General features: G+C 25.5%; 1 protein-coding gene across 1 annotated transcript in view; it reads left to right on the top strand.

Annotated features, from left to right (window-relative positions):
- LOC100215532 (ADP-ribosylation factor-binding protein GGA1) overlaps window positions 1-26,376 on the top strand; it is a 61,201-nt gene that overhangs the window by 24,780 nt on the left and 10,045 nt on the right. The window contains exons 5-14 of the mRNA XM_065803582.1: window positions 10,912-11,073; window positions 16,103-16,162; window positions 16,763-16,843; window positions 17,261-17,395; window positions 17,577-17,661; window positions 20,361-20,474; window positions 23,100-23,207; window positions 23,279-23,313; window positions 23,517-24,267; window positions 25,604-25,668. Coding sequence (XP_065659654.1) covers window positions 10,912-11,073; window positions 16,103-16,162; window positions 16,763-16,843; window positions 17,261-17,395; window positions 17,577-17,661; window positions 20,361-20,474; window positions 23,100-23,207; window positions 23,279-23,313; window positions 23,517-24,267; window positions 25,604-25,668 — 1,596 coding nt within the window. The remainder of the gene's footprint in view (window positions 1-10,911; window positions 11,074-16,102; window positions 16,163-16,762; window positions 16,844-17,260; window positions 17,396-17,576; window positions 17,662-20,360; window positions 20,475-23,099; window positions 23,208-23,278; window positions 23,314-23,516; window positions 24,268-25,603; window positions 25,669-26,376) is intronic.

Genomic DNA, 26,376 nt, shown 5'->3' with positions numbered 1-26,376 from the left:
TAAAATACAATAAGTATGAATTTCTTATACCTATTTAATGGTTGAATTTTTGTAGTAGAATCAAAAGCATTTAACTTTGCCATTGTTGCCATATAATTATATTTTCTAATTATAAAAAATTGGTAAAAAAATTAATTTAAATAAAATAATATAAATTTTTTGACATGAAGATATGAAAAGTAAAAAATAACTTACTTTGCAAAAAAACAATATAAAATCACATGTAACACTTTATAAAAAGAAAAAATTTAATGGGAAATATAAAATATAATGTTAAAGATATCCTTTTTTTACCTGTTGTTAATTTGAGGGCCCACCTCCTTTTTTTTAAAATTCCTTTTCATTTTAAATATTAAAATGGTGTAAATATATTAATCATCTAACATAGAAAACCAAAAATTTTTAAAATTTTATAGTACTATCAACTTTACTTTATTGTAGAAAATATATACAATTTTTTATTTATGTTATTTTTCTAACAATTCTGCAGTTTTGTTGAATTTCATAAGTTTAATCAATTTTTTTTTGTATTTTTATTAAATAGTATAGTTCATTATTTGTTCTAATTTTATAATTAAGAAAAAAAATTGTAAAATATGTGATACAAAATTGATATTTTTGACTTTTAACAAAGAAGTCTTGCTGTCCCATTTTTTTGAGGACACTATATATATATATATATATATATATATATATATATATATGTATGTATATATATTGCACTAAACAAAGACTGATACATATATATGTATCAGTCTTCTCTGTTTAGTGCGAAAGCACTGGCTAAACAGAGAAGATATTATATGTATATATATATATATTATTTGTGATGTACTGATTAATCGGCATCAGCTAAATCGGCCACTTATTGCAATATCGGAATCAGCATTAACCTTTTTTTATTAATTTACTGATTTTCCAACAGATGGCTTTTTAATATTTTTATCCAGCATTATGATAATAATTAAATAATAAATAAACTAAACTTTATGCATTGCTTAGAATTTTTCTGATAAATTGTTTATATTGACTTTGTTTACAGGCAAACTTAAGGTGATGTTTATAAGCTTTAATTTAACAGCTAAATGTACTTATACTTTTATTATCATAATGTTGTTTTTAGAATAATTTTATTTTGTGTTGTTCTATTGTTATACCTAAAAGTAACTGATTTAAGCATTGATATCTATATGTATTCAAGTATAGCCTTCTATATTTCTGTATGATTATTGTTTAGATATCCAAATTACTAATAAATTAATCAAGTTACAGAATTAAAGTAACTGCTTATCTTAATACCATTTTCTTTTTAAAATTGAAATAAAAAGCATTCCACTAAAACTGTATTTATTTTTTGAAAGTTTTTTTTTCATAGTAGAAAAAAAACTAAAAAATGTATATTTTTTTAACTTTTTCTAATATATTTTAAAATAGTGGTTTGGCTCTGGTTTGGGTCCAAGTATTTGTTTACCAGTTTTGATTCCATGAAATGTTAACACAATTTAAAGTTGTATGGTCTTATATTTTCAAAATTTTAATAATTAGAAAATTCATCGGTATCAGCCTTTTCCGATCTATCGGCATTGGCCACAAAGGTGCTATCGGTACATCACTAATATATATATATATATATATATATATATATATATATATATATATATATATATATATATATATATATATATATACTCACACACACACACACACACACACACACACACACACACACAGAGGGTGTTAGCCAAGAAAAAAATTCATACAGCGTTTTTGTGGAGTGTTGCCTAAAAAAAAGAAAAAAAGAGCTCATTGCATTATGACATTTAAAAAAATGGATAAAAAAAATTTTTTAAACTCGAAAAAGTACGTTTTTTAAATACAAATAAGTTTCAATCAGGAATATTTTTATATTTTACAAATGTTTAATTACTTGTTTCATTGATGAGCAATCTCCCTAAGTCTTTTATACTTAAATAAGTTTTCATATTTCACTTCTCTTCATTGTTTGATATAGTAGAGAGAAAACAAGAACAAAAGATAGTTGTTTGCAATTAAAGTTTTAATGAATGAATTATCAAATTTATTCATTAAAACTTTGATCTATTTTAATTGCATACATCTCTTTTAAACACAGTTTTCACTTTTAAATTATAAATGTAAAAAAAATGCTAAATATTATTTAATTTTTAGCAAAACATTTTTGACGATTTCCACTTTTCAAATAGCTAAAACAACTTTTTAATTGACGACTGTTGATAAAAACACTATACATTATATGTAAGGTTGCCAGATATCCTGCTTTTACAAAGGAGAACTCTGTAAAAAAATTTATTTTCACAGGTTTGGCGATTTATGGCAACCCTAATTATATGGAAAGTTTTTAAAAGTGTTCTAAAACTAAAATACTTTAAAATACTTAGATAAAATTTTTATACTTCTTTACCAAGATATTTGAAATTTTGTTCATTTAGTTTTATATTATAATTTTTAACATTAAATGAATTTAAAAGTTAAAAAACTTATTCAAATACTTTTAAATACTTTTGAAAGTTTTTAAAAGCTCGATAACTTTTAATTGAGAAACTTGGTTGGCTTGCCAATTTCCGTTGAATAGAATGTTTGTTAAAAGAACTTTTGTTTCAATATGCTTCTTTAGTTAATTTAAATAAGTAACAAGGGCTGTAATCTCTGTAGCCACGATTAAATTCGTTAAGAAAATAAATTTGAAATTTATATAACGATAATACCATAGAATCTAATGGAAGCTCTTTATATTTTTGATGGTCTTTAATCTTTATATTCAAACGTTCTGCAATATTATTTGTTGGATTTACATCATTGAAAGCTGAATCTATGTAATCTCTTGGATTCAAACAGAGATGAAAGATTAAATTCCTTCTCAATGGTTTTAAATCTATCTTTCTAATCTAGCCTCACTTTACCATTTTTGGCTTTTTGTGCCTCTACTATTATCAATTAAAATTATTTTTTTCATCTTTCTTCAAAAGCAATTTTCCTTGTAACAAATCTTTTTTAACTATTGCAAGAAATTAATGCAAAAAGTATTATCTAATAAGTTCCATTATCTTTAGATAACTAAATCTTGTATTTTATTTCAGAAGTTTAAAAGACAGATTTATTTGCAAAAAGCCTTTCTTCTAATTTATCTTTTTTATCTAATTCTTGAGTAAAAGTAGTTATTGTTAATCCAAATTACTACTTCTCCCATTGCTAAAAGTATTTCACAATTAAACTCTAAACATATATGATCCAGACAACACTTCTGTCACAGTTTTTCAAGCATGAATTATCTTCAACGGTGGAGGTCCCTTAAATACTTTATACAACCCTAAAGTCATTTGTTTGTGGCACATGATCCCAATTAAAAAAGCGTCTTCAAATATACATACAAATATTAATTTTAATAAAGTTAAATTCCTTGCCACAATGTGTGTGCTTGGCCAAGAGGTTAATGATATAAGCTTTGCCGTTAATGATATAAGCTTTGCTGTCAGAGGCCATAATTCGAGTTCCGGACATGTCATATTGTACTTTTTTTTGCTTTAATGACGGATCAAATAAAAATAAATTATACTTAAGGTGAGCGATTTTTTAAGGCACCCCTCTTCAGTAAGTCCGTAAAAAACAAGTCTTACACCAAATCAGTAATATTGAAAACAAAGCCTAAAACCCAGTGCCGAGGGTAGGCTACCCATACCCCTTAAATAAGGGGAGGAGAGAAGCAGCAAATTTTGTGCCCTTTTGCTAATTCAAGGAGCTTTTTACCTAGCGGTAAAACTTGAACCTAGCGGTAAAATTTGAAAAATTTTGAGACCCTAATAACACGTTCTTTTTAAGAAGCCTCCGACCCATTAGCCACAGCACTGCTAAAACCTATTTTTTGTTGACTCAAAAAATAAGTTGCCTAAAATACTCCTTACTCAGGGCCAGTATATAAAGGGTGGCTTGTATGCATGGGCGCCCGTAGGATTTTTTGGTGTTCCAGATAGGACACTTTCACACATTGTGCAAACTCCAAACTTAAGTATTTAAATTAAGTTTAGATAGTAAAAATGAAAATTTAGCTACATTAGTGCCCTCCTGTTTAGGCAGGGGGGGATTGATTTATAGCTTTTTTTTTGTTCCCAGGCTTCTGTCATCTAAATTTTTTCCATGGCCTCCTCTTTTGGCATAGGTATAAACATACTTAAGTTTAGAGTTTGCACAATGTGTCAATGTGTCCTATTTGGAACATCAAAAAATCCTGCGGGCACCCATGCATGTGTATGCATAGAGGGAAACTATACCCTCTACTCCCTATACCATACATCTTTTTATATTAGCAAAATAGGATCTTTAGTCAGAATCTTAACTTTTCTATTGATTACCTGGTTAATTGTAATAAATTAGAAAATCGAAGTACGTACTTTTAAATTATTGAAGGTCTGTTTTTGATTATTTTTGTCTTAATTATTTTTTAGATATTTAAGTCTATAACAACCACACACACCCGTGCGCACAACAACAACAATAACACACACAATAACAACACACACACTTTACAGAAATGCAAATGATTCTTATTCATATATGATTCTTATGACATATACAAATCATATTATTCTTATATGATTCATATATGTCATCAATATATGATGACATTTACGACTTGAAAACTGTTATTAAACAAAAGAAATAAATGCACACACATGTATATATATATATGTTTCTTTACTTTTACTTAAGCAAATGATGACGTTCGCTCAAAAAATTTTTAAACGAATGCATAACTTCAGCAATTTTTCTTTGAATTAATAGTTTTTTATTTATAATAAAATAACAATTAGTTACTAAAATTTAAAACGCATTTTTAACAATTTTAAAAGACACCAAGCTATAACAGGATTACTTTTATTAATAGCGTTACTTTTAAGTTAAATAACACATACGCTATTAAAGAAAGTAATTTTGTTATAGCATGGTTTTTACATGCAAAATTTTATTCAAAATGAATGCATTTGCTATTACTTCAAAATAAAACCATGCTTTTTTTTAATTTTTTATTGTTTAAGTGAAGTAATGTTGGTTTGCATATTAAAAACACTTTTAAATGTTTTGAAAAGAATTTTTAAGTTTTACTGAAATATATATAATCTAATAAAATACAGTAAAATCGCCTAAGTTTAGTCGCCATGTAACCTCGGTCACTTAAAAAAAAAAATTTTTTAATGAATGCAAAACTCAAATTTTACAAACTTTTTTTTCTCAAATAATATTTATAATTAGTTCGTAAATATAAATCTATAAAAAATATAATAATGTTTATATGCAATCTGCTGAAATAGTTCTTTAGCAAAACAACAATTTGAAAAAATGCATACTATTAAAATCTAAAATAAGCAAATTATTTAAATAAATTATCAAACTTAATCTTAGTATTATTAAGAATCACCAAATTATATTTACATTTTATATTTACAAAAAAAAAATTATCAATTTTTGAAAATTAACTACGTTTTTAAAAAAAAATTAGTAAAATTTTGAAATACTCTAAATTCAGTCATTCACGGATAAATAACGAAGGAGACAATTAGCAGTAATATTGTGAAATGTTGATAAGTGTTGCGAATGTAAAATTTACCGGTAACTTTACCTGTAAATTTACCAGTAAATTTTGACATTTTCAAAATGGATACACACCATGGTATTTTATTTGAATAAAAAATTTGTTCATAATTTCAAAAATAACTGCCGGTTCTTTGAGTTCTAAAAAAAATCAAGCTTGTGACAATTTTTTTTGGATATAAAATTAGAGCTCAACAACAATTATGGATGCATTGCGAATCCTGTAATGATTGGTTGTGTGGATCTTGCTGTTCTACTATGGTCATTGATCATGCAAGAATTGCCAATAAACATACGAAGCTCATTTAAAGCAAAGTAGTGCTTTTTTGTTAATCGAAAAAACCTTTTTTAAATTAATTGAAAAATATATTTTTAATTTTATTAACCAGTGGCGTAGCAAGACCGATAATTGCCAAAGTAATAAAATAATTGACTAACTACAATAAAAATTAAAAATTACTCTACTTTTATTTAAAAAGGCCTTTTTTTATTTACTCCTTGTTTTCTTTTTTTTTTTTTTTTGAGCCCGGGGCGACACCCTTCTTAGTTACTGGTATTACCTGAATTTATATCATATTTTACAATAAAACAACATTTAAAAATTAAGTTTTCATTATTTATGACATTAAGTTTGTGATATGTTATTAGTATTTATATAGCGGCCAAACTTATGAGATGGTATTGAAAGTTTGGTCAAAGTAGATGTATTCATTTTAAATTAAATATTGAGTAGAAGTTTTTTTTTTCGTTTTTTTTTCTTTACCTTATCAATTATCAATATAATTTTCTGTATGTTTGAGGAAAAAAAATTGAAATTTTTTTATTTATGTGTGATAAATAAATATTCAAAGCGTAAGTGACCGAACTGAGTTGATTTTACGGTATATAGAATTATTTTGTAGTTATTTATAAATTATAGTTTAATTTATTATTGTAGTAATATTAACATATTTTTAATATTAAGTACTATATATTATCAATAAAATAGTATAATAATTTCATATTAAGTATTTAATAATAACTTAATATAATAACTTATTAAATACTTAAAACAATGTTATTATTTTTAAAGGTTTAAAAAAAGAAAAATCAATACAACTTCTATTTTATTTTTAGTTCTCTTTTAATTTCCTCATGTTAATACATTTTTTATGAATAAATAAATTTAACAAACTAAATTAAGAAAAATTCACTATTTTGTATTAATAGAAAACAGTTTACAATCATTAAAAAAAGTAAAAAAGTCAACAGTAAAAAAAGCGAAAGCGCTTTTTTTACTGTTGATTTGAAGCGAAAACTTGATATTTTTATTTACTAAGAACTCACCCTGAAAATTAGCAATCTTAGCAAATTCATCAAATAAAGATGAATTTACTAATGCTGTCAATTGAAAGTTTCACTTTACAAGAATATTTATCACTTTCAGAGTTGAACCATCTTTTACTTCTTGCAGTAACAGTTTTTCAATAGAAGTGTTCCTATGAGAAGTTAGCATTCATTTTCTTAAACATTCTGAAAAAATACAATTTTTAAATAAAACTTTGTTTTATTTAAAAATGCATTTAAAATAAAACTAATTAAATAAATAGAATTGTTTTATTTAATAAATTAAAATATTATCATCATAAAACTTTAAAAATCATATTTGTGCAAAAACATGCCTATAGATCATATGAGTCTATAATCTGTAGACCAAACAAGTAAGTTCAAAGCAAAAAAATATTAGATACCACGTTTTTTATAACCGTTGAATAAAAATCTCTGCGCAAGAGAGCAAAGATCAAAGATCAAATATTCACGTAATGGAATGGCCCGCATGTAGTCCAGATCTTAACCCAATTGAAAATCCATGGGGAATATTTTCTAGAAAGGTTTATGAACATGGTAAGCAATTTGAATACACTTTGGAGCTGAAAACTCGTATCAAAGAAGCTTGGAATGAAATATCTATAGAAACTATCCAAAATCTTGTGACTAGTATGTCAAGTCACATATTTGAAGTCATTAAAAATTCAGGAAGCAATACTAAATATTAAATAAGCATAAAAACAAAATATTTTCCTTATTTTTTTGTATATAACGTTAATGAGGCTAATTCGAAATTTCGCCACAAATTGAATACTTTTAATTTTTTATCCATTTGTAATTAATTAAACATACCAACTTATAAACTTTTTAGTTGTATTAGAAGATAATAAGAAATAAAGTAGATTTAGTAATTATTTCACTGCCATTTTTGTTAATTTGGAACAAAAAATAAAGGTGAGGCTAATTCTATTTTCTCCGCTGTATATATATATATATATATATATATATATATATATATATATATATATATATATATATATATATATATATATATATATATATATATATATATATATATATATTAGTCTTGCATTGTAATAAACCAGACCAGAAAAAGTTTAAAAACTTAAACAATTTTTTTCTTTCTTAAATGATAGACTGCCTGCCCTAACCAAACCCGCAGTTGATGTAGCAGCATTCCGTTGCGAGTCAGGCTTTAAAATAGTCAATGTAGCAATACTCCGTGCATGTTTAAAAAAAATGTTTTTAAAAAACAAAAACAAAAGCACTATTAATTAAAATAAGCTTTCTAGTCATTATTATTGCAGTTTTTTAAAAATGTTAAAACTTAATGTACTTCTGCATTAATTTAATTGTTTTAACTTTTCAACAACAATAAAATGTAGCTTAATTGTCAAGGTAGCAAAGTTGTTGTTAAAAGAGATTTATTTTACATTAAAAGTCTCTTTTCGATCACAAGATAAGGATATATATATATATATATATATATATATATATATATATATATATATATATATATATATATATATATATAAATATATTTCAGCCCTTGGAATTAGGAAATATAAGGTCAGCAGAAAAAGTGTAAAACAAAGGTTTGACCATAACACATAGAAACAAGGTCGGAGATTTTTTGCTGACCTCAAATACTTTTTAGTCGGCAGTTAGGTTGGTATAGCACATATTAGCACATGTTTATTTTGCGCAATCTCGGCTTATTTTTATTTTTTTAAGTATTCATACTGATGTAACAAATTTAACTCAAACAAATTTTGTCTTCATTATAAAGTGGTATTGTAAACATGGCTACTGATAAAGTTCATTTACGTCACTGTATTTTATACGAATTTCAACAAGGAAGAAATTCTACAGAAGCATGTAGAAATTTATTGAAAGTGTTTGATGAAAGTACTTTTTCTGATAGGACATTTAGAAGATGGTTCCAAAAATTTCAAACCGGTGATTTCGAACTTTCACATCATGATCAGTCACATTCTGGGCATCCATCTTTGATTGATGGCGATGTTATTAAGAACATGTTGGAGCAAGATCTTTTTCTGACAACATCTAAGATTGCAGAAACATTTAAATCAGCTCAGCAAACTATTTCGGACCATATTCAAAAGTTAGGATTAGTATGGAAATATTCAAGATGGGCGTCACATGAATTAAGTCAGAAGAATTTAGATGATCGAGTTGTCATATGCAAATCTCTACTTGCTCGGAACAGAATCGAGCCATTTCTGTACAGGATGATAACTGGGGATGAGAAATTACTTACGAAAACATCGTTAAAAAAAGGGCATATTGTGATCCAGAAAACCTAGCCATTTCACATCTAAGCCACATTTGAGTTTGAATAAGAGAATGTTGTGTATTTAGTGGGACATTCAAGGACCGACTATCATTTGTTTTTGTCTTTACAAAATTTCTTGAATGGCAAAAAATTCGAAAACAAAGAAGATTTTTTAAATCAAAGAATAAAACATTTTTCAAAAATGGAATATTCAAATTACCATATCGCTGTCAAGATGTTATTGAAAATAATGGCAGTTATTCAATAAAGTTTATAAGTGATATAAAAAATTTGTATTTTTGATATCACTTTCGGAACTTTCCTGTAGACCTAATATATATTGTCCTATGATATATATTAGGTCTACAGGAAAGTAAAAAAAAAACCTACTTTTATTAAGTAAAAGTGCATAATTCACTATCTTCACTTATCTTTATATAATTATCTTCTCTGCTTTGTAGAGATTTTCTCATTTTGACTTTGTTCTAATTAGAATATTGCTTACATTATCAGTTTCATCTTATTCTATGTCACTTTAACAAAACGCTTCAGTATTTAAATGTTCTACTCATTTTGGCAAATCAATGTTGTATCACAAGTCATGTGACTCTTTGTTTTAAAATTATCAGGAAAAGTTTACTATATTATATCTACAAAACTTATATTCTATTTTTTTAGTTAAAGCTGTATGCTAATCTATACCGTAAAACTGCAACTGATTCAGATGATTCATGATTTAATCCTAGTTATCATCCCGATTCAAGTATTGTTCCTTCTCTGCCTTCTATCTCTTTTGTTCTTTCTTTGCCTTCTCTTCTCAAGTAAAAGTATTGTGCCTTCTTTCCCATTAAAAAGCATTAGGTAGGTTTAATAAAAATATTTGTGATAAACATATTTAAGTTAGAGTAAATTCTTTATATTACCTATTTCTGCACTGTAAAATAAAGTACTTTTTTAAGACAAACTTTTTGTTTGTCTTAAAAAAGTAGTTGAAATTGAAAAAGACCAAAAAATATTTTGAATATTTTTTGGTCTTTTGAAGATTTAAGATGTGTGTGTGTGTGTATATATATATATATATATATATATATATATATATATATATATATATATATATATATATATATATATATATATATATATATATATACACACACACACACACACATACATACATACATACATACATACATACATACATACATACATACATACATACATACATACATACATACATACATACATACATACATACATATACATATGCCCTTATTAGTTTTTAGTATTTATGTGAAGCATAATCAGATGAAATTTCATCGAGTGATAATTTTATAATAATAGTCACTATAATTCTTAGCTTGTTACTGATAATTTAAGTATTTGAAATTTACTAAATTTAAATAAAAACAGCTTAAAAGTAAACAAGCTTCACTAGATTAAATTAAAAAAACTTAACATTTGTTTCATTTGTTTAACTACAATATTCTTAAATGATGTGAAGCACTATAACCCAGTTTGCATTTAAATATGTAATCACATATACTAAATATTTATTGATTATAAATTTATTGAATATATAGTTATCAAAAATATACTTTCTCGGAAATAGAAAATATATTATAGCATATAATATAATTGTTCTATGGGATTACTCTTAAATTTAGTATGATGGTGATAACACTCCCCAGACAGTTAAAGATAGAATTATTGAGTTATTATTTTCTTGGTATGTTGGATTGCCTCATGAAAAAAAAATAGGCGAAGCTTACAGAATGCTCAAGCAACAAGGAATCATAAAACATGATCCAATTGATTCATCAAAACCAGTAAGTTAAGTGTTTAAATAGTTACTGTATATGAAAACTGTATAAAACATCTGTAGTTCATTTACAGATATTTCATTTTATTTCTATGTTTCTTTTATTTCTAAATTAAGAGTTTTATATAACTAATGTTAAAATTGAGTATTAAAATATTACAAAATCATGGATTTATATTAAAAAAAAAATTTTTTTTCATAAACCTTTCTAAACATAAAATGTAATTTAAAAAGAAGATAAAACAAAATTTCACCATATTCTATAATGCATATAAAATAATTAGCTAAAATTATATAATTGTACTAATGTTTTGAATGGTAATTGATTAAATAAAATAAATTGATTAAGTAAAGTAATCATTAAAATTGAAAAAAACAATCTTAGTTTATACAAACAAAATAATTTTCAAGGCATTAAAATTTTTATGTTCATTATGTAAGAAGTTCATAAACTTATTTTCTTATTATTTATTGTTGAAATGTGAACTAATAAATCATTATATATACAATGAAATTTACAAAAATCAAAACAAAAAAAAAATTATATCACACAACTATATGCAACACTCCACAGCATAGCTAAGCATCTTGATCAAAAAAAAATAGTTGTTCATATATTTAAAATAAGTTTTTTCTAAGCTTTCTTATATGATTATTCTGGCCAGTTTTATAAATATTTTAGAAAATTTATGGCAATCAATATTTAGAAATTTTAAGTTAAATTTCTTTGTGGTTTTTTTGTTTGTTTTGTTTTTTCAAAAATATTGTTTTAAAATCAGTAAAATGAATTATTTGTTTTGCATAGTTTTACCCCTGCACATTCTTTTCAATGTGCATCTAACAATTTTTTGAAACTTAAAATAATCAAAATAATTTTTTTGTAAAAAGGTTTATTAAAAGTATTGTTTAATATTATCTTTATTCTATAAGCAAGGGTTGAAAACAACACAGGTTTTCACAGGAAAGAGTGCGATCGCACGCCATTATTAAAAAAAAAAACTTTTCTAAAAATAAGAAAAGATATATAATTAAGGTAAAAGATTTATTTTTTGCAGTATTCAGCTCTTTAAAACTTTGTTTACTTAAAACTTTTTACTCATATACTCTCTGCATTTGAAATATGTAGCAAAATGTGCAGTAAAGAAAATATTATACGGTTACTATCCCAATTTCATTGCGCCTTATTGTTTTTACTAAAAAAAACAAAGTTACTTAACCAATATATTTTTTGCAGTATGAAATCTGTTATTTGCAGTAGAAAAATTTGTTTTTTTGCGAAATTTGAAAAAATGGTGTTATAAATTCTTTTTTGAAAAAAAAATGCAATAATTTTATAAAGAAACATTAAAATTAAATGTATTTGAGCTTGTAAGAATAAAAAAATTTAGAATTTCATTTCTTAAAACAACTTAAAGCATATCAAATAATTTAGCTGGTCATTCATGCTTCTATTCAGCAACACGGTCAGATGACTTTTTTATGCTTTTTCCTTTCTTTTTTTTTTATCTTCTTTTGCAGTTCTTTTTTCTTTTCCTTTTTCTTTTTCTTTTTCTTTTTTATACATTTTGCAAAACTACTTGAAAAGATTCCGTAATTAATTTTCTTGTATTTTCAATTTGTTTTGCATTTAATTAGTTCTGGCACCAAGTTTGGCACATCCTAAATTAAAGTTGGAGAAATTAGAACTGCTGTTTCATTATGAAATGCTGATGAAAGTATATTAAGCTGCTGCTTCATGAATAAAGAATTCAGAACATAGTAACCAGGGGTGTGGCTTAAAAGGTTATGCAATGGCTCTATATTTTCCTGTATTTTCGAGACGTAATGAAGAATAGCTGTTGCCTTATCAATTAGTACACAAGAAGATTCTACTTGAAAAAATCAACTTAAAAATATTTTTAAAAAAAACAAAAAATCATTTTATTTATACTGATCTGTATGATGTATTACTTTGAACAAGTGCAATTAGTTCATTGCTGATGTTTTTACTAGAAACTGTGTTTGAAAAAGTAGGAATTTCAAAACATTCAAAAATTAATTGTGCATCTGAATTGGAAGCAGATTCAGAATCATTATCTACTTCAATACACCACTCAAGATGAACATTCTCAATATTTAGTGGAAAATTTTCCTTTACCACGGAAACCATTAACTATTTTTGATTTTGTAGTAATTCTATCATTCACTAGTTTTTATTCATCAAATTTTTATAAACTCAATTTCATTAATCTCCTTGCAACCATTTTTTTTCCCTAATTATTTACTTCCTTTTTCCATCCTAATTTGGCTGGTCCAAAAATTAATATATCACACATTTGAAGAATGTGAGTGCAGTTTGGAGGGAAAGATACTATGTGAATTTCCCGATCCTTGCACCATTTAAATAAATGAAAATTAATGTGACTTGGGAGATTGTCTATGAATATGAAAACAGGATGTGCAATATCTTTTAATTGGTCATCAATTCTTTGAATATAATCTTTAAAGAAGCATTGGTTTTGCCATCCAGATTCAGTTTGAGTGAACAAAAAATTGCCATTGACAGTTCCAGAAGCATATGCAAGATCTTCTATCGTTGTTAACTTTTCTTTCAAAATAACCTGGCTTTTAACATAGCTCCAAAACAAAAGCAGACAGTAATTTTTTGTTTAGGTCTAGATGAATTAACTTTATATACTGTTTTTGCACCTTTTCTTGAGAGAACTCTCTTCACACTTGAATTTAATTCAAAACTTGTCTCATCGATATTGTAAAAAGCATTTGGATGATTAAGGACATAAAGTAAACAATTCCTTCTTAAAAATTTGAAAAAGTTGTCAAAAATCTTGTAATTCTGTTGACTGGAACCATTGCTGCCACTTTACTAATAGATTCAGGAATACATAGAACTATTCCAGGATTTCTTATAAGGAATGATCTTACCCAATATTCCATTGGAAGTCCATTTCTGAACTGTGGAGTATTTGAAGATTTTTGAAGTTTCTGCACGTCTTGAGCAGCCTTAATTAAATCATCCTTGTTTTAGGATACCCAAATTAGATGACTAACAAGCCATTCAACCAATTGTTCTTCTTCAAATTCAGTTAACACATTTTTTGAATCAATTTTCTTCAGACTTTCTCTGTTTTATCATTTTTTGAAATGCCAACTAATTGTTAGTTCTGGTATGTCATGCTTTTTGGAGGCAGTATAAACTGATGAGGTTTTTTTGGAAATTTTTTGCAAGGCCTCCTGCATAGAAACAGCTTCATATTTTTTATATTTTTGAGATAAAGCAGCAATTGTTGCTTCTTCTTCATCAAAAGTATAGCAATTATCCATGTTTACATTATAAATCACATAATTACTTTATTTAATCAAAAAATAACTTCTATAAATTTTTAAACTTTTCTATTAAAATGCCACAAAAAATAAATTTTTTTTACCACAAAAATTGTATTCATTGTTTACATAATTTTAAAGTCGTTTATTGATTGATTAAACATATTCCAATTGACGAATGCAGTAGTGGTAGAGAGCTCGCTTCATTAGCGAAAGGATCCAAGTTCGATTCCCACCACGTCCCTTGTAGTACCGCGCTTAACTTGTTTCTCCGCGCAGCGGTCTTGTTCGTCAAGGTTCGTGTTTCGGAGTTATAGAGTTGAGAGAGGGTTATAACCACAAGTAGCCTCGGGGAGGTGAATAACAAAAAAAAAAAGAATCAAAAATTTAAAGATAATTATGTGTTCTCAAATATTAATCATCATCATCAAAGACAATATCCATTAAGTGTAAAATAAAACTAAAAACCTGAATTACTTCAAATTTTGTTTTACAGAGGAAAAATTTAATCCTTGAAATTTAATTATGTAGTTAAAGTTATGTAAACAATAAATGTTTAATTTTTGTTTAAAATAGTTTTGTACACATTTTTACAGGTTTTGTGAGCTAAAAAATTTCAACTACTCTATAGCTTTTTTTTTTTCATAAAAAAGTGTATACCCCCAAAAACACATACTGCAAAAATCTTTTACTCTATATAAAGAAAAAAAACTATATATAATATTTATTAATACTTTATATAAAAAGTCATTAGCATTGTTATGATACTTAGTTAAAAAGTGTTTCAATAATATAAAAGATCAAACTTATTCAATTATAACTTATAAAAAAATGAAAAATTATAACTATAAAAAAATGAAAAATGTTTTTTTATAATTATAAAAAAACATTTTTCATTTTTTATTCAACTAAGGTTTTTTTATCTTTTTAAGTGTATTAATTTAAATGATTCTTATATAAAGTTAATTAAAGAGACTTTTGTTGTCTAAGAAAAACGTTGTTTATAAAAACAAAATAATTTTTTATTTTTTAATAACGTTTATTATAAAAAATGTATACTTTGATGTCATTTAATTCTTTAATATATTATTCAGAATCTTTTTCATTCAGTGCATTTTTGAATTTTTTTTTTGAAATAGCCATGGTTAAATTGTCAAAGCAAAATATTATTTACCTGGTCATATAATGACGTGTGATAGTTCAGGCTTTCCTGTGAAAGCCTGAACTACGTATGATTTTTTATATATATTAAAAATAATTTTTTTACATGTTTAAATTTAATTTTTTAATTTGTATAGCAAACTGAAAAATAGTTCTTAATGTTTGTGCCCTAAAAAAGTCAATAAATTGAAGTTGAAGAATTGAAGAACATGTTTAACTTAATGATTTACAACTTTTTCATAAATTAAGTTTTAGCTAGTTTTGTTGCCTAGTTGCAAGTTTTAGCTAGTTTTGTTGCCTAGTTGCAAGTTTTACCTAGTTTTGTTGTTTAGTTGCAAGTTTTAGCTAATTTTGTTGTCTAGTTGCAAGTTTTAGCTAGTTTTGTTGTCTCATATTATCATAATAACTAAAATATTTGATATCTTTAAAAAAATTTAAAAAAAAAGTTGTACTTTACTAGCCATTAATCATAATAATTTGCAAACAAATTGTTACTTTTAAAACTTGTTGAATTGTAATAAGATAAATTTTATATATGCTATTTTTGTTTTAAGAGTGAATTTCAACCTAAGTACAGTGAGAAAACAGTATTCAGTGATGAAGGTAACTCAGAGGTAATTGAATTTATAATTCATTAAAATGGGTTTTTTTATCAATATGCTTTTAAAAATGTTTTCTTCTGATATGTATTTAATTGTGTCAAAGTAACTTATTATTTGATTGATTTTAAAAATCAATTAGTAAAATTGGGATTTAAAAATATTCTTTTAAAAAAGTTATGAAGTAGGTGTGAACAATGTGATTTTGCAGCTTGGTTAAAAGACCAAAGAATATCATTAAAATTGTAATAGACATAATGCTGCTATGAAGTAGGTTTATCAATGTGATTTTGCATCTTCGTTAAAAGGGTACAGAACATCATTAAAATCAGATATAGCAATAGATATATAAAAAATATATATATCAATAGAGTTTTTATAGATCTTCTTATAAATATATGAATAATTAGGTATTTAGTTGTGTTCATGCTATAACAATCAACTATTATTAGATATTACTGATCAAAAATAAAAAATATGTCAAACTGTTTATTTTCATTAACTAGATAATTAAGCTAATGCTATTAGTTAAACAATGTTGTTATTATTATTATTATTATTATTATTATTGTTATTATTATTATTATTGTTATTATTATTTTTATTATTAATTAGCTATTGAAGACCTTACTAGCAAGCAAAAATCCTGATGATTTACAATCAGCAAACAAATTGATCAAATCATTAGTAAAAGAAGTAAGTAGTTTTTTACTCTTAAAAGTGAAAAGTTTTAATCACTTTATAATAAATTTAAACTATTTTAATGATATGCGTTTTTTGAGAAAATAAAATTTTTTGACGCATGTCAAGATTGCAAAAATTGATTATAGGTTTTTAAGTAACAACTCAGCTAAAAAAGCTTTTCAACATAAGCTATTTTTAAATAACAACTCAGGTAAAAAAACTTTTTTTTACATATCTTCTGATTTTTCTGAACAAAGTTTATAGAAAATAGTTTGTAAAAGCAAGTAATAACAGTGTTGTTACTCCAAGTAAGTTAAAAAATATTGATTTTTTAGTTAAGTTTTAAGTAAATTGAGAATGAATTCTTTTAGGGTGATTTCATTAAGTTTACTGCTTGTAGGAAGATTTCATTAAGTTTACTGCTTGTAGGAAGAAGCGCGTCTTGAACGAGTTTCTAAAAGAATTCATGATTTGGAACTTGTTTCTAACAATGTAAAATTACTCGATGATATGTTATCCCATTATAATCTTGCTACTCCACAGCCTGAGCTTGATCTTATTAAGGTAAAAAAAAACCTTTTCTAGGTTATTTTAAATACTTTACTGCCTTTTTTAAAAGTATGTTTGAGGGTTTTTTTATTAATTATTTAAAATTTTGTTGAAGTTTTTATTTTCTATTGGGAAAACTTTTTTTGATTTTTTTAATTTCATTTCCACTAAGTAAATTATTGTCTGTATTTTTTAGGAGTTGTATGAAAGTTGCTTGCAAATGCGTCCTGAATTATTTAGACTAGCAAGTAACAGTGTAATAGATAAAGATGATTCAATGGGTACTTTTATCGTTAAATCTTTGTTATGTGTAAAATTAAGTTAAAATATCTGTTTACAGTATATAAACTTATCATTATAAAATTCTTAGAAAACAAACAAATAATAAAACTTTAATGTAATGTGTTCTTGCATCTTAAATAAGAAAAATTAGGTATCCAAAATGAGTGTGAAATCACTGTCATCTTCATTCAAACTAGTGGTTTCGCCGGTTATTCATTTGGAAAAACGGTTAACCCTCCCCATTAACCATCGGTTAACCGACTATCCGTTTTTGAATGAAGTCCTTATTTTTTGGTAATAGTGTACACACGCATTGTATGTATTATGATAATGTAATTATTTTATTATATATTTTGTTGTTAATCATAATGCATAATAAATAAACTGTTTTCTCAAATTTACTGAAAATAATATATTGCACTAGGGTTGGTCGGGAAAGGCCTGTGATTGCACTCTAATCTTGACCACGCATACAATATTTAGTTGCAACATTGATGTTTTGAGAACGTTCAAGTTTAAGTATGTTTCCATGTTTGTCCGCATAATAATTAATTTAAAAATATACGCTAAAAAATTAACTTCACAACTTTAATCTTTACTAATCAAATATTTTTATATTGATTTTTATATTTTATATATATTTTTTTTATATAAAAATATTTCTATTTTAGCGAATGTTTTAAAAGCATTCGCTATTTGATTATTTGAAAAAACACTTGATTAGTAAAGATTAAAGTTATGAAGTTAATTTTTAGCATGTATTTTAAAGACTAATTGTTATGTGGAAAAACATGGAAACATACTTAAACAAGAATATTCTCAAAACATCTTGTTGCAGAAAGAATATTCGCGAACGCTAAAAACCCACCAAATCTACAAACAAAGAAATTCTATTGGTTAAAAAAATACGCTGACTAAGCGAATTAAAGTTCCAGAGTATTTCGAAGAATTTTTCTTAAAAATTGTGTTATTGATATTTGATAAGTTTTTGTCGAGATTTCTATTGTAAATTGTTATAAGAATATATAACAAACAAATTTTATTTTAATACTTTGGCTTATTCCGAATGAATGAATTTAATACTTTGGCTTATAACAAATGAAAAGTCAACAAAAATGTTAATGTCAAACTTTACATTAACTGCATCATTAACTGCAAAAATTAGAAATATTTATAAAGTCATAATTAATTGTGAAAATTTATTATTAAACTCTTTCGCTACCAGCCACTATAATCAAAAAAAACTTCGCTGTAACCGCACATTTTTTGCAATAAAATTTGGATGACATTACACTGAAAACTAATTAAAATTCGAATAGTAAACTTTGTTGAAAGCTTTATAAATTTACTTAATTTATATAACTCTTTAACACGTTTCATTTAACAACAAGAAATGCAAAGTGCTGAAAACAATTGTTTTTATAAATAATAACTAGTCCAAACTCATTACAAATATAATAAGAATGTTTGTTTTTTAAACTAATTGCTTACCTAAATTCTTATACGCTTCTACAAGTTAAGTTTACAGTTGAAATACTAAAGCCACTCAAGGGCGTAATAATCGATTTAATATAATTTTATTTCTTATATCTTTTATAATAGTTTTATTATTATTATTTAATAATATTTTATATAATAATAAATCTTATTTTACGTCCTTGTGCTTTATTTTAGAACTAAATTTAAAGTTTTTTTCTCATGTATTTCTTAACTTGATAAAGTGATTTTTTATAACTACACAATATGGCTCTTATTTGTTATTATTTTTGTAGAGAATTAATAAAACTTTAAGTACAAAAAAATTATGTCAAGAATAAAAATTAATGTACAAAAAAAAATATTAGTCCTTTTTTGCGAAGCATACTCGAAAGTTACTACCAGCGGCTTGCGGTAAAAGTTTAACAAAAATTAAAAGCCACTGTCAGCGTCAGCTTGCTTCCAGTTTTGTTATATTTATGTCTAAATTTAAGTACTTATTTTTTTATTATTAAATTTATTTCTTTTTTGAATAATCTTTCGTATTTTAATATAAATTTGTAAATATTAAGACAAATTCGAAAAATTTAAAAGCCGGTTTTTATTATTCGAATATCGATATTTGATATTCGAAAGGAAATCCAGATATCCGACTATTTGGTTAACCGGCGAAATTTCTAATTCAAACCACCTTCATTTGGAGAACACTGGTGGTATTTCCATAGATTCTCTAACTTTTCTCTTAAAATAGTCTTTCAGCATTCCAGAAATTGCCATGATGCTTTTGGCTGGAATAAAAACAGCACAGTTAAAGTAGAGGCAGACTATTTTAACGGAAAAAATTGAGAAAAATTTTGGAAATACAATATCACCAGTGTTCTCCAAATGAAAGTGGTTTGAATGAAAATGGCAGTGATTACGCCACATCATTTTGAAAATTTTATTTTTCTTATTTAAGATGCAAGAACACATTGCATTGAAGTTTTATTATTGTGTGTATTATGGTGTATTATGGTTTATAATATTGATTTAAATCTTGACTATATTTAAGTTAATATATTGACTGTATGGGTTTATCAGTATAGTTTAAAATATTATAAAGTAACAAAAATGAAGGTTACATCAAAATATGCACATGCAACAATTTTTTGATTACAATTTTTATTATAACTTACTTTACAAGTTATATTTTTTGATTTTTTTTATAAGTTATTGATTTTAGCTGAAATTCTTAGTGCCAGTGATGAATTAACTAGAGTAATTGATGCTTACAAAGAAAAAGTTCTGCTTCAAACTGTTGAAAGTAGAATCACAAAACCTTACAATATTCCTACAGGTAAAAATATTGTTTTAGTTTCTAATTTATAATTTACAGTTAAGCCAAAGTCATTATCATAGAAACTCTCTACCCCAGGATCTTATAATAAAACTGTTTTTGTCTGTTTTCCCAGATTTGAAAAATATAGAAATCTAGATTAGTTAGATGCTTAGTTTTGAAGATGTCTTTCGAAAGATAAATGAACTGATATTAATTGTTGCAATAGTTTAAAATGATATCAACCAAATATTTTTTTTGAAAAAAAATGTTTATCTTAGGCCTATGGCGCTTCAGGTTGTGTAATATACTTTAGTCCCTTTTGTTCTTCTTTTGCTTTGTTGTATTTATCTGGAAAGGTGAAGCATTTTAGCCATTATGAAGGCAACTTCTCTGGGAAAAAGAAAAATCTGATATACATTTAAAACAGTTGATCTGCAAGTATATCTGATATTATACCAAACAAAAACTTTTAAAACAAAAAATTGATTACAAAATAAAAAGTATGCATACAACAGTTTAAGGCCTCAGAATGGAAAAAAAAACATTAATGCTGATGTGTAAACATAATTTGTGTAGTGATTAAGTAATAAACATCTCCCCAGAGTCGCGTCTATTATTACTGGCGTTTTGATGAGGATCAGCGCTTATAACTAGTTTATCCCATCGCCTAATCCATACTGCAGTAAAAAAGGATTCCCTACAAATAGCCAAAACCCAACCATACCCAAATTTGTAAAACACTAATATTTTTTGATGATATGATGTAAAAAGTGTAGATCTACTGTACAATATAAATAAAAATAACTAAATAAACCACTTACCATACCACTGGTAAAAAACACTAAGCACAATAAATTATAAATAAACCACTTACCATACCACTGGTAGAAAACACTAAGCACAATAAATTATAAATAAACCACTTACCATACCACTGGTAGAAAACGCTAAGCACAATAAATTATAAATAAACCACTTACCATACCACTGGTAGAAAACACTAAGCACAATAAATTATAAATAAACCACTTACCATACCACTGGTAGAAAACACTAAGCACAATAAATTATAAATAAACCACTTACCATACCACTGGTAGAAAACACTAAGCACAATAAATTATAAATAAACCACTTACCATACCACTGGTAGAAAACACTAAGCACAATAAATTATAAATAAACCACTTACCATACCACTGGTAGAAAACACTAAGCACAATAAATTATAAATAAACCACTTACCATACCACTGGTAGAAAACACTAAGCACAAATTAAAGTTCTAAAAACGCCAGAACAAAACTAAAGCAGCTAAAGAATGCAATCAGGAAATACTAATAAATTTCACACCTAAGACCATTTAAATCAAATAGGTATTTCCAGCATAAATAAACCAAAAACAATCAAATGGCAATATACCCTATTAAAAACCCTTTTAAAATTAAATAAAACACAATAGAGTCTTCAAAAAACACTAACGCTGTCATAGATACTTCATTCGAATTTCGTTAACCAATCTAAAGTGTAAGAAAACGAACAACCTGCGCAACTTAAAATCATTACTAAAAATCAAGAAATATATGATAGTAGAAAATATATATAAATTGCCTGCAAAAATATAAAGATTTAAACATGTAGTGAAGGATATAAGAAATTCTCTGAATATTAACAAAAGACGAAACTTGTGCACGTTTTTTTATTTTTTTTTATTTTTTTTTTACTTATCTCCCCAAGGCCGAGAAGGCCACTACAGATGAGGAGGCTACTTGTGGTTATAACCCTCTCTCAACTCCTAACTCTGAAACACGAACCTTGACAAACAAGGTCGCTGTGCGGAGAAACTAGTTGAGCGCGGTACTACCAGAGACATGGCAGGAATCGAACTCAGAACCTCTCGCTTATGAAGCGAGCGCTCTACCACACACCACTACCGCATGTGAAAATTGAAATAAAGCTGAGTAATGAATGTAAGATAATATAGCATAAAAGTTCCTTGATAATGCTAATAATATGAAAATCAGCGGATAAATAATATATTAAAAAATATTGTAATAAGATTATTTAAATACTAAAATCAGACCAGATAAATTTCCGCTAAATAAGTAGTTAAAAAATTCTTTTTGGGTGATATAACAATAATATAAGTCGTGATATAAAAACGAAGTACGAAGCGGGAAAAAATATTGTTTAGAAGTAAAGCTTTCTCTACGGTCCGAATTAAAAGTAATTTTAAGACCATATCTAAATCGAAATTTCCAAAAAGTAAAGCTATCCGTATATATAGAAAATGTTCCATCTTGATATCGCTTTAAATAAAATGTCAATATAAAAAAATGCTATCGCATTTTTTATATTCTCTTCGACATTTCTGGTTAAAATAATTTTTAGTTAGAAGTTTATATTATGTGTTAACAACATAGAAGATATAAATAGAAACATTTGTATGGCTAACTTTTGTGAGTCTTTGAGTATATTAAGTAAATTAATTTATGTACACTAAAATAAAAAATTAGATTAAAAATAAAAACAGTATAAAACATTAAATAAAATAAAAACTCATTCTGCATTAAAATATATTTATATGTATATGTATGTATACATATATATTATTATGCATAAATACTTTTCATTTTTATTTTAGCATCACCAAATGATTCACTATTAGATCTCGGATTTGATTCCAAAACAATCCAACCATCATCCAACATATCTGAAACCTCTCTTTTGGAAGAGCAATTTAAAATGTTAGGTAAGTTGCATTTTAATAATAATGTTTATTATTTAGTTTCTAATTATTATAATACTCTTTTTTTTTTTTAGGGCTTGATTTGATGGAATCTACTTTGAATCAAAATGTTGGCAGTTTTTTTTTTATGCATTTTTTTTTTTAACAACAAACTTCATATATGACTTTTTAGTAGAAGTGCACATTAGTATTATTAAGTTGTATAAAATAAAGGATTTCTAAAAGAGTTATTTTAATATATTTTTAATGTAAAATTATGTTCTGTGTTGCAAAATGTTTTTTTAAGGCACTATAGTATCATTTTTTTTTCAGCCTATTCAAGCTTCTTCACACATAAATTTATCTTCAAATATTTTACATAATCAACCTGTAACAACACAATTTAATTATGGAATGCAACAGGTTTTATCTTCAAATATTTCACATAATCAACCTGTAACAACACAATCTAATTATGGAATGCAACAGGTTTTACAGCAGCAAATGCTAAATTCTTATCATCAACAATCGTTTCAGAATTCTATCAGGAATCAACCACCGTATTATTATCCCTCTTCTGCTTCTACAGTTTCTACTCACAACATGGCTAACGTTGGATTTATTCGTAATGCACCAGTCATTACAACTCCAATAAAAGATCAAGAACCAACAAAAGAGTTATCAAAGGAGTTAAAAAATAAAAATACCCAGGATTTATTTGATTTTGATGTATTTAGTGAGTTTCGAGAACCTAAAGTTAAATCAAAGTTAGAAGAACACAACATTGATTTTTTAGACAAAATAGATGGTGCCAATCAGTCTGCAATTGACCATTTGCTCGATTTTGAAGTTCCTCAAAATTTATCCCTTACTACAGATAAAGACATTTCATGTGAGACATTTTCTGAAAAAAAAAGTCCTTTTATATTTACTCCAAAACAAAGTTACCAAACTATGTTGCAAAGTTTTGATGAGACACAAGCTTCTTTAGAAATTACATCAAATTATACTAAAACAGCAATAGATACTTCATCAAGCAGTTCACAAACAAGTTATTTGGTACCATTGGAAACACTTAAGCCCAGTAATTATTATTATTATTTTAAAGTTCCCAAAAATCTTAAAAATTGTAAAGTAACCATTATTATAATTGTTATTATAGTTTTTTCATTATAATTTTTTGTTTATGTTACATTATAGTTGTTTATATAAGTTACATGATTAATTTACAAAATCTAAAAACAATCAAGATTAAGGTTTTTATTGTTTCAAATTTATTCAAAGTTTTTTTTATATATATATATATAAAAAAACCTTTGAATAGAAAAAAACAATATATATATATATATATATATATATATATATATATATATATATACTGAAATAAAAAAAAAAAAATTAAGTGTGTGTATATATTTTTATGTGTATATTTTATTTCCAATAAAAGAAAAAAGAAAAAAGTATATATGTATATTTTATTTATATATTTTAAGTATATATGTATATTTATTTGTAATATTTTATTTATGTATATTTTCTTTTTAATTGGAAAAAACTCTCTTAGCCTTAAACTCAAAAGTATAAACCTTGCTCTCCCAAACTCTGAAGTACAAACCTTGTCAAGGCCGCTATATCTTTAAACAGGTTGAGTGCGGTACTTTCAGAGGCATAGATTGGAACCTTTTGATTGTGAGTCAAAACTTTAATCACCAGATAAAATGGTGAATTCTGATACCTTCTGATCATACATTTCTCTTAAAAATATTTATTTGCTATTAACTATAATTAGCTATTATTTACAATGCACATTTTCTTTTTTTCATCAAGTTTGTTACAAAACCAGATTCAAGCTTCAAGATTTTTGTTAAAAATGAAATTTTAATTTGTTATGTTTTCCCGCTGATAAAGTCTTGAATAAATCTAATGCTTGCAAATGATGCAAACTAGTGATTTTTTCCATTCACTTTTTGGCTTTTTTTTATTCTTACCAACCCTTAACTTTTTATATACTGTTACAACATTATAGCACTTAATTGTAACAACCAGTTTTTTTGACAAAGATTTTAATATTGATATTTTTATGCTTAAAGGTTTTTTTAAATTTTTTTCTTTGGCAATTTATTTTTTTGACAACTTAAATCAATTAAAGTAAGTTAGTAATTTGTAAGGTAAATTACATTACATTACAGCTGCACAATGTTAAAGTGAGATAAAAACATTTTATCTAATATAATTTAAAAAATCATTGATTTTTTTCATAAATAGAGTTTTTCTTTATAAAAAGTTTTGTGACTTAGTGATCCGCTGTTTTAATATGAGTTTGACTGAGTGTTAGTATGTAATGTAAATATAGTTTTGGGAGAAAAAGATTAAGGAAGAAATAGATTAGATTTATATATTACAATTTTTATTGATTATAGCTGGTCATGCTCCAATCGTCATTCTTGATAAAGATGGTTTAAAAACATTTTTAAATATTGTTTCAGTAAGTTTGCATTTACATTTTGTTTTTATTTTTATTTAGTTATTTCACTCAGTGTGCTTTTACAATTTTTTCATTAAAATGTTTTAAATCCCTGGAAACTTTCAGTAATCTTTTACAGTTAACTTGTTCCAAAACACAGTAAACTTTTCCAGTAAACTTCCATGTTTATATATAAGCATGAAAGTTTGTTGAATTTGCTGGGTATTATTTTTGTAGTTAGAATATTTATTTTCTACAAAACAATAAATATTTTTTTGTCAAGGCTTAAACTTAGCTTAGCTTAGGTTTAAATACAATTTTTTACAAATTACCAATAAAATATTTTCACAAAAAACTAAAAGTTGAGTTTACTAACATTAAGTTTGGTCTCTCCTTAGTCATGAAACAAAAGGCTGTATGTCCATTTTTTGTATCTGAGGAAATATATGTCCATTTTTCTGCATGCCCATTTTTGTATCTGAGGAAATGGAATTTATAATTTACTTTTTCTAATTTTTTCATATATTATGCAATCTTATTATTTTATTGTGTCATTTTATAAATTTTGTTTGTTTCATTTTGAAATATATTTTAGGATAACAAAACTGAAAATGGTGAATGTATTCATATGGTCTGTTGGTTCTTGACTTAAGTTAGTTCTTTCTTTAAAAAGAACTCGACACAATATTTTGGATTTTTTAAGCTTAAATAAGACAATCTATATATTTT

This window comes from Hydra vulgaris, chromosome 08 (assembly GCF_038396675.1).
Source record: "Hydra vulgaris chromosome 08, alternate assembly HydraT2T_AEP".
Taxonomy (NCBI): Eukaryota; Metazoa; Cnidaria; class Hydrozoa; order Anthoathecata; family Hydridae; genus Hydra; species Hydra vulgaris.
This window is presented reverse-complemented; position numbering and strand designations above follow the sequence as displayed.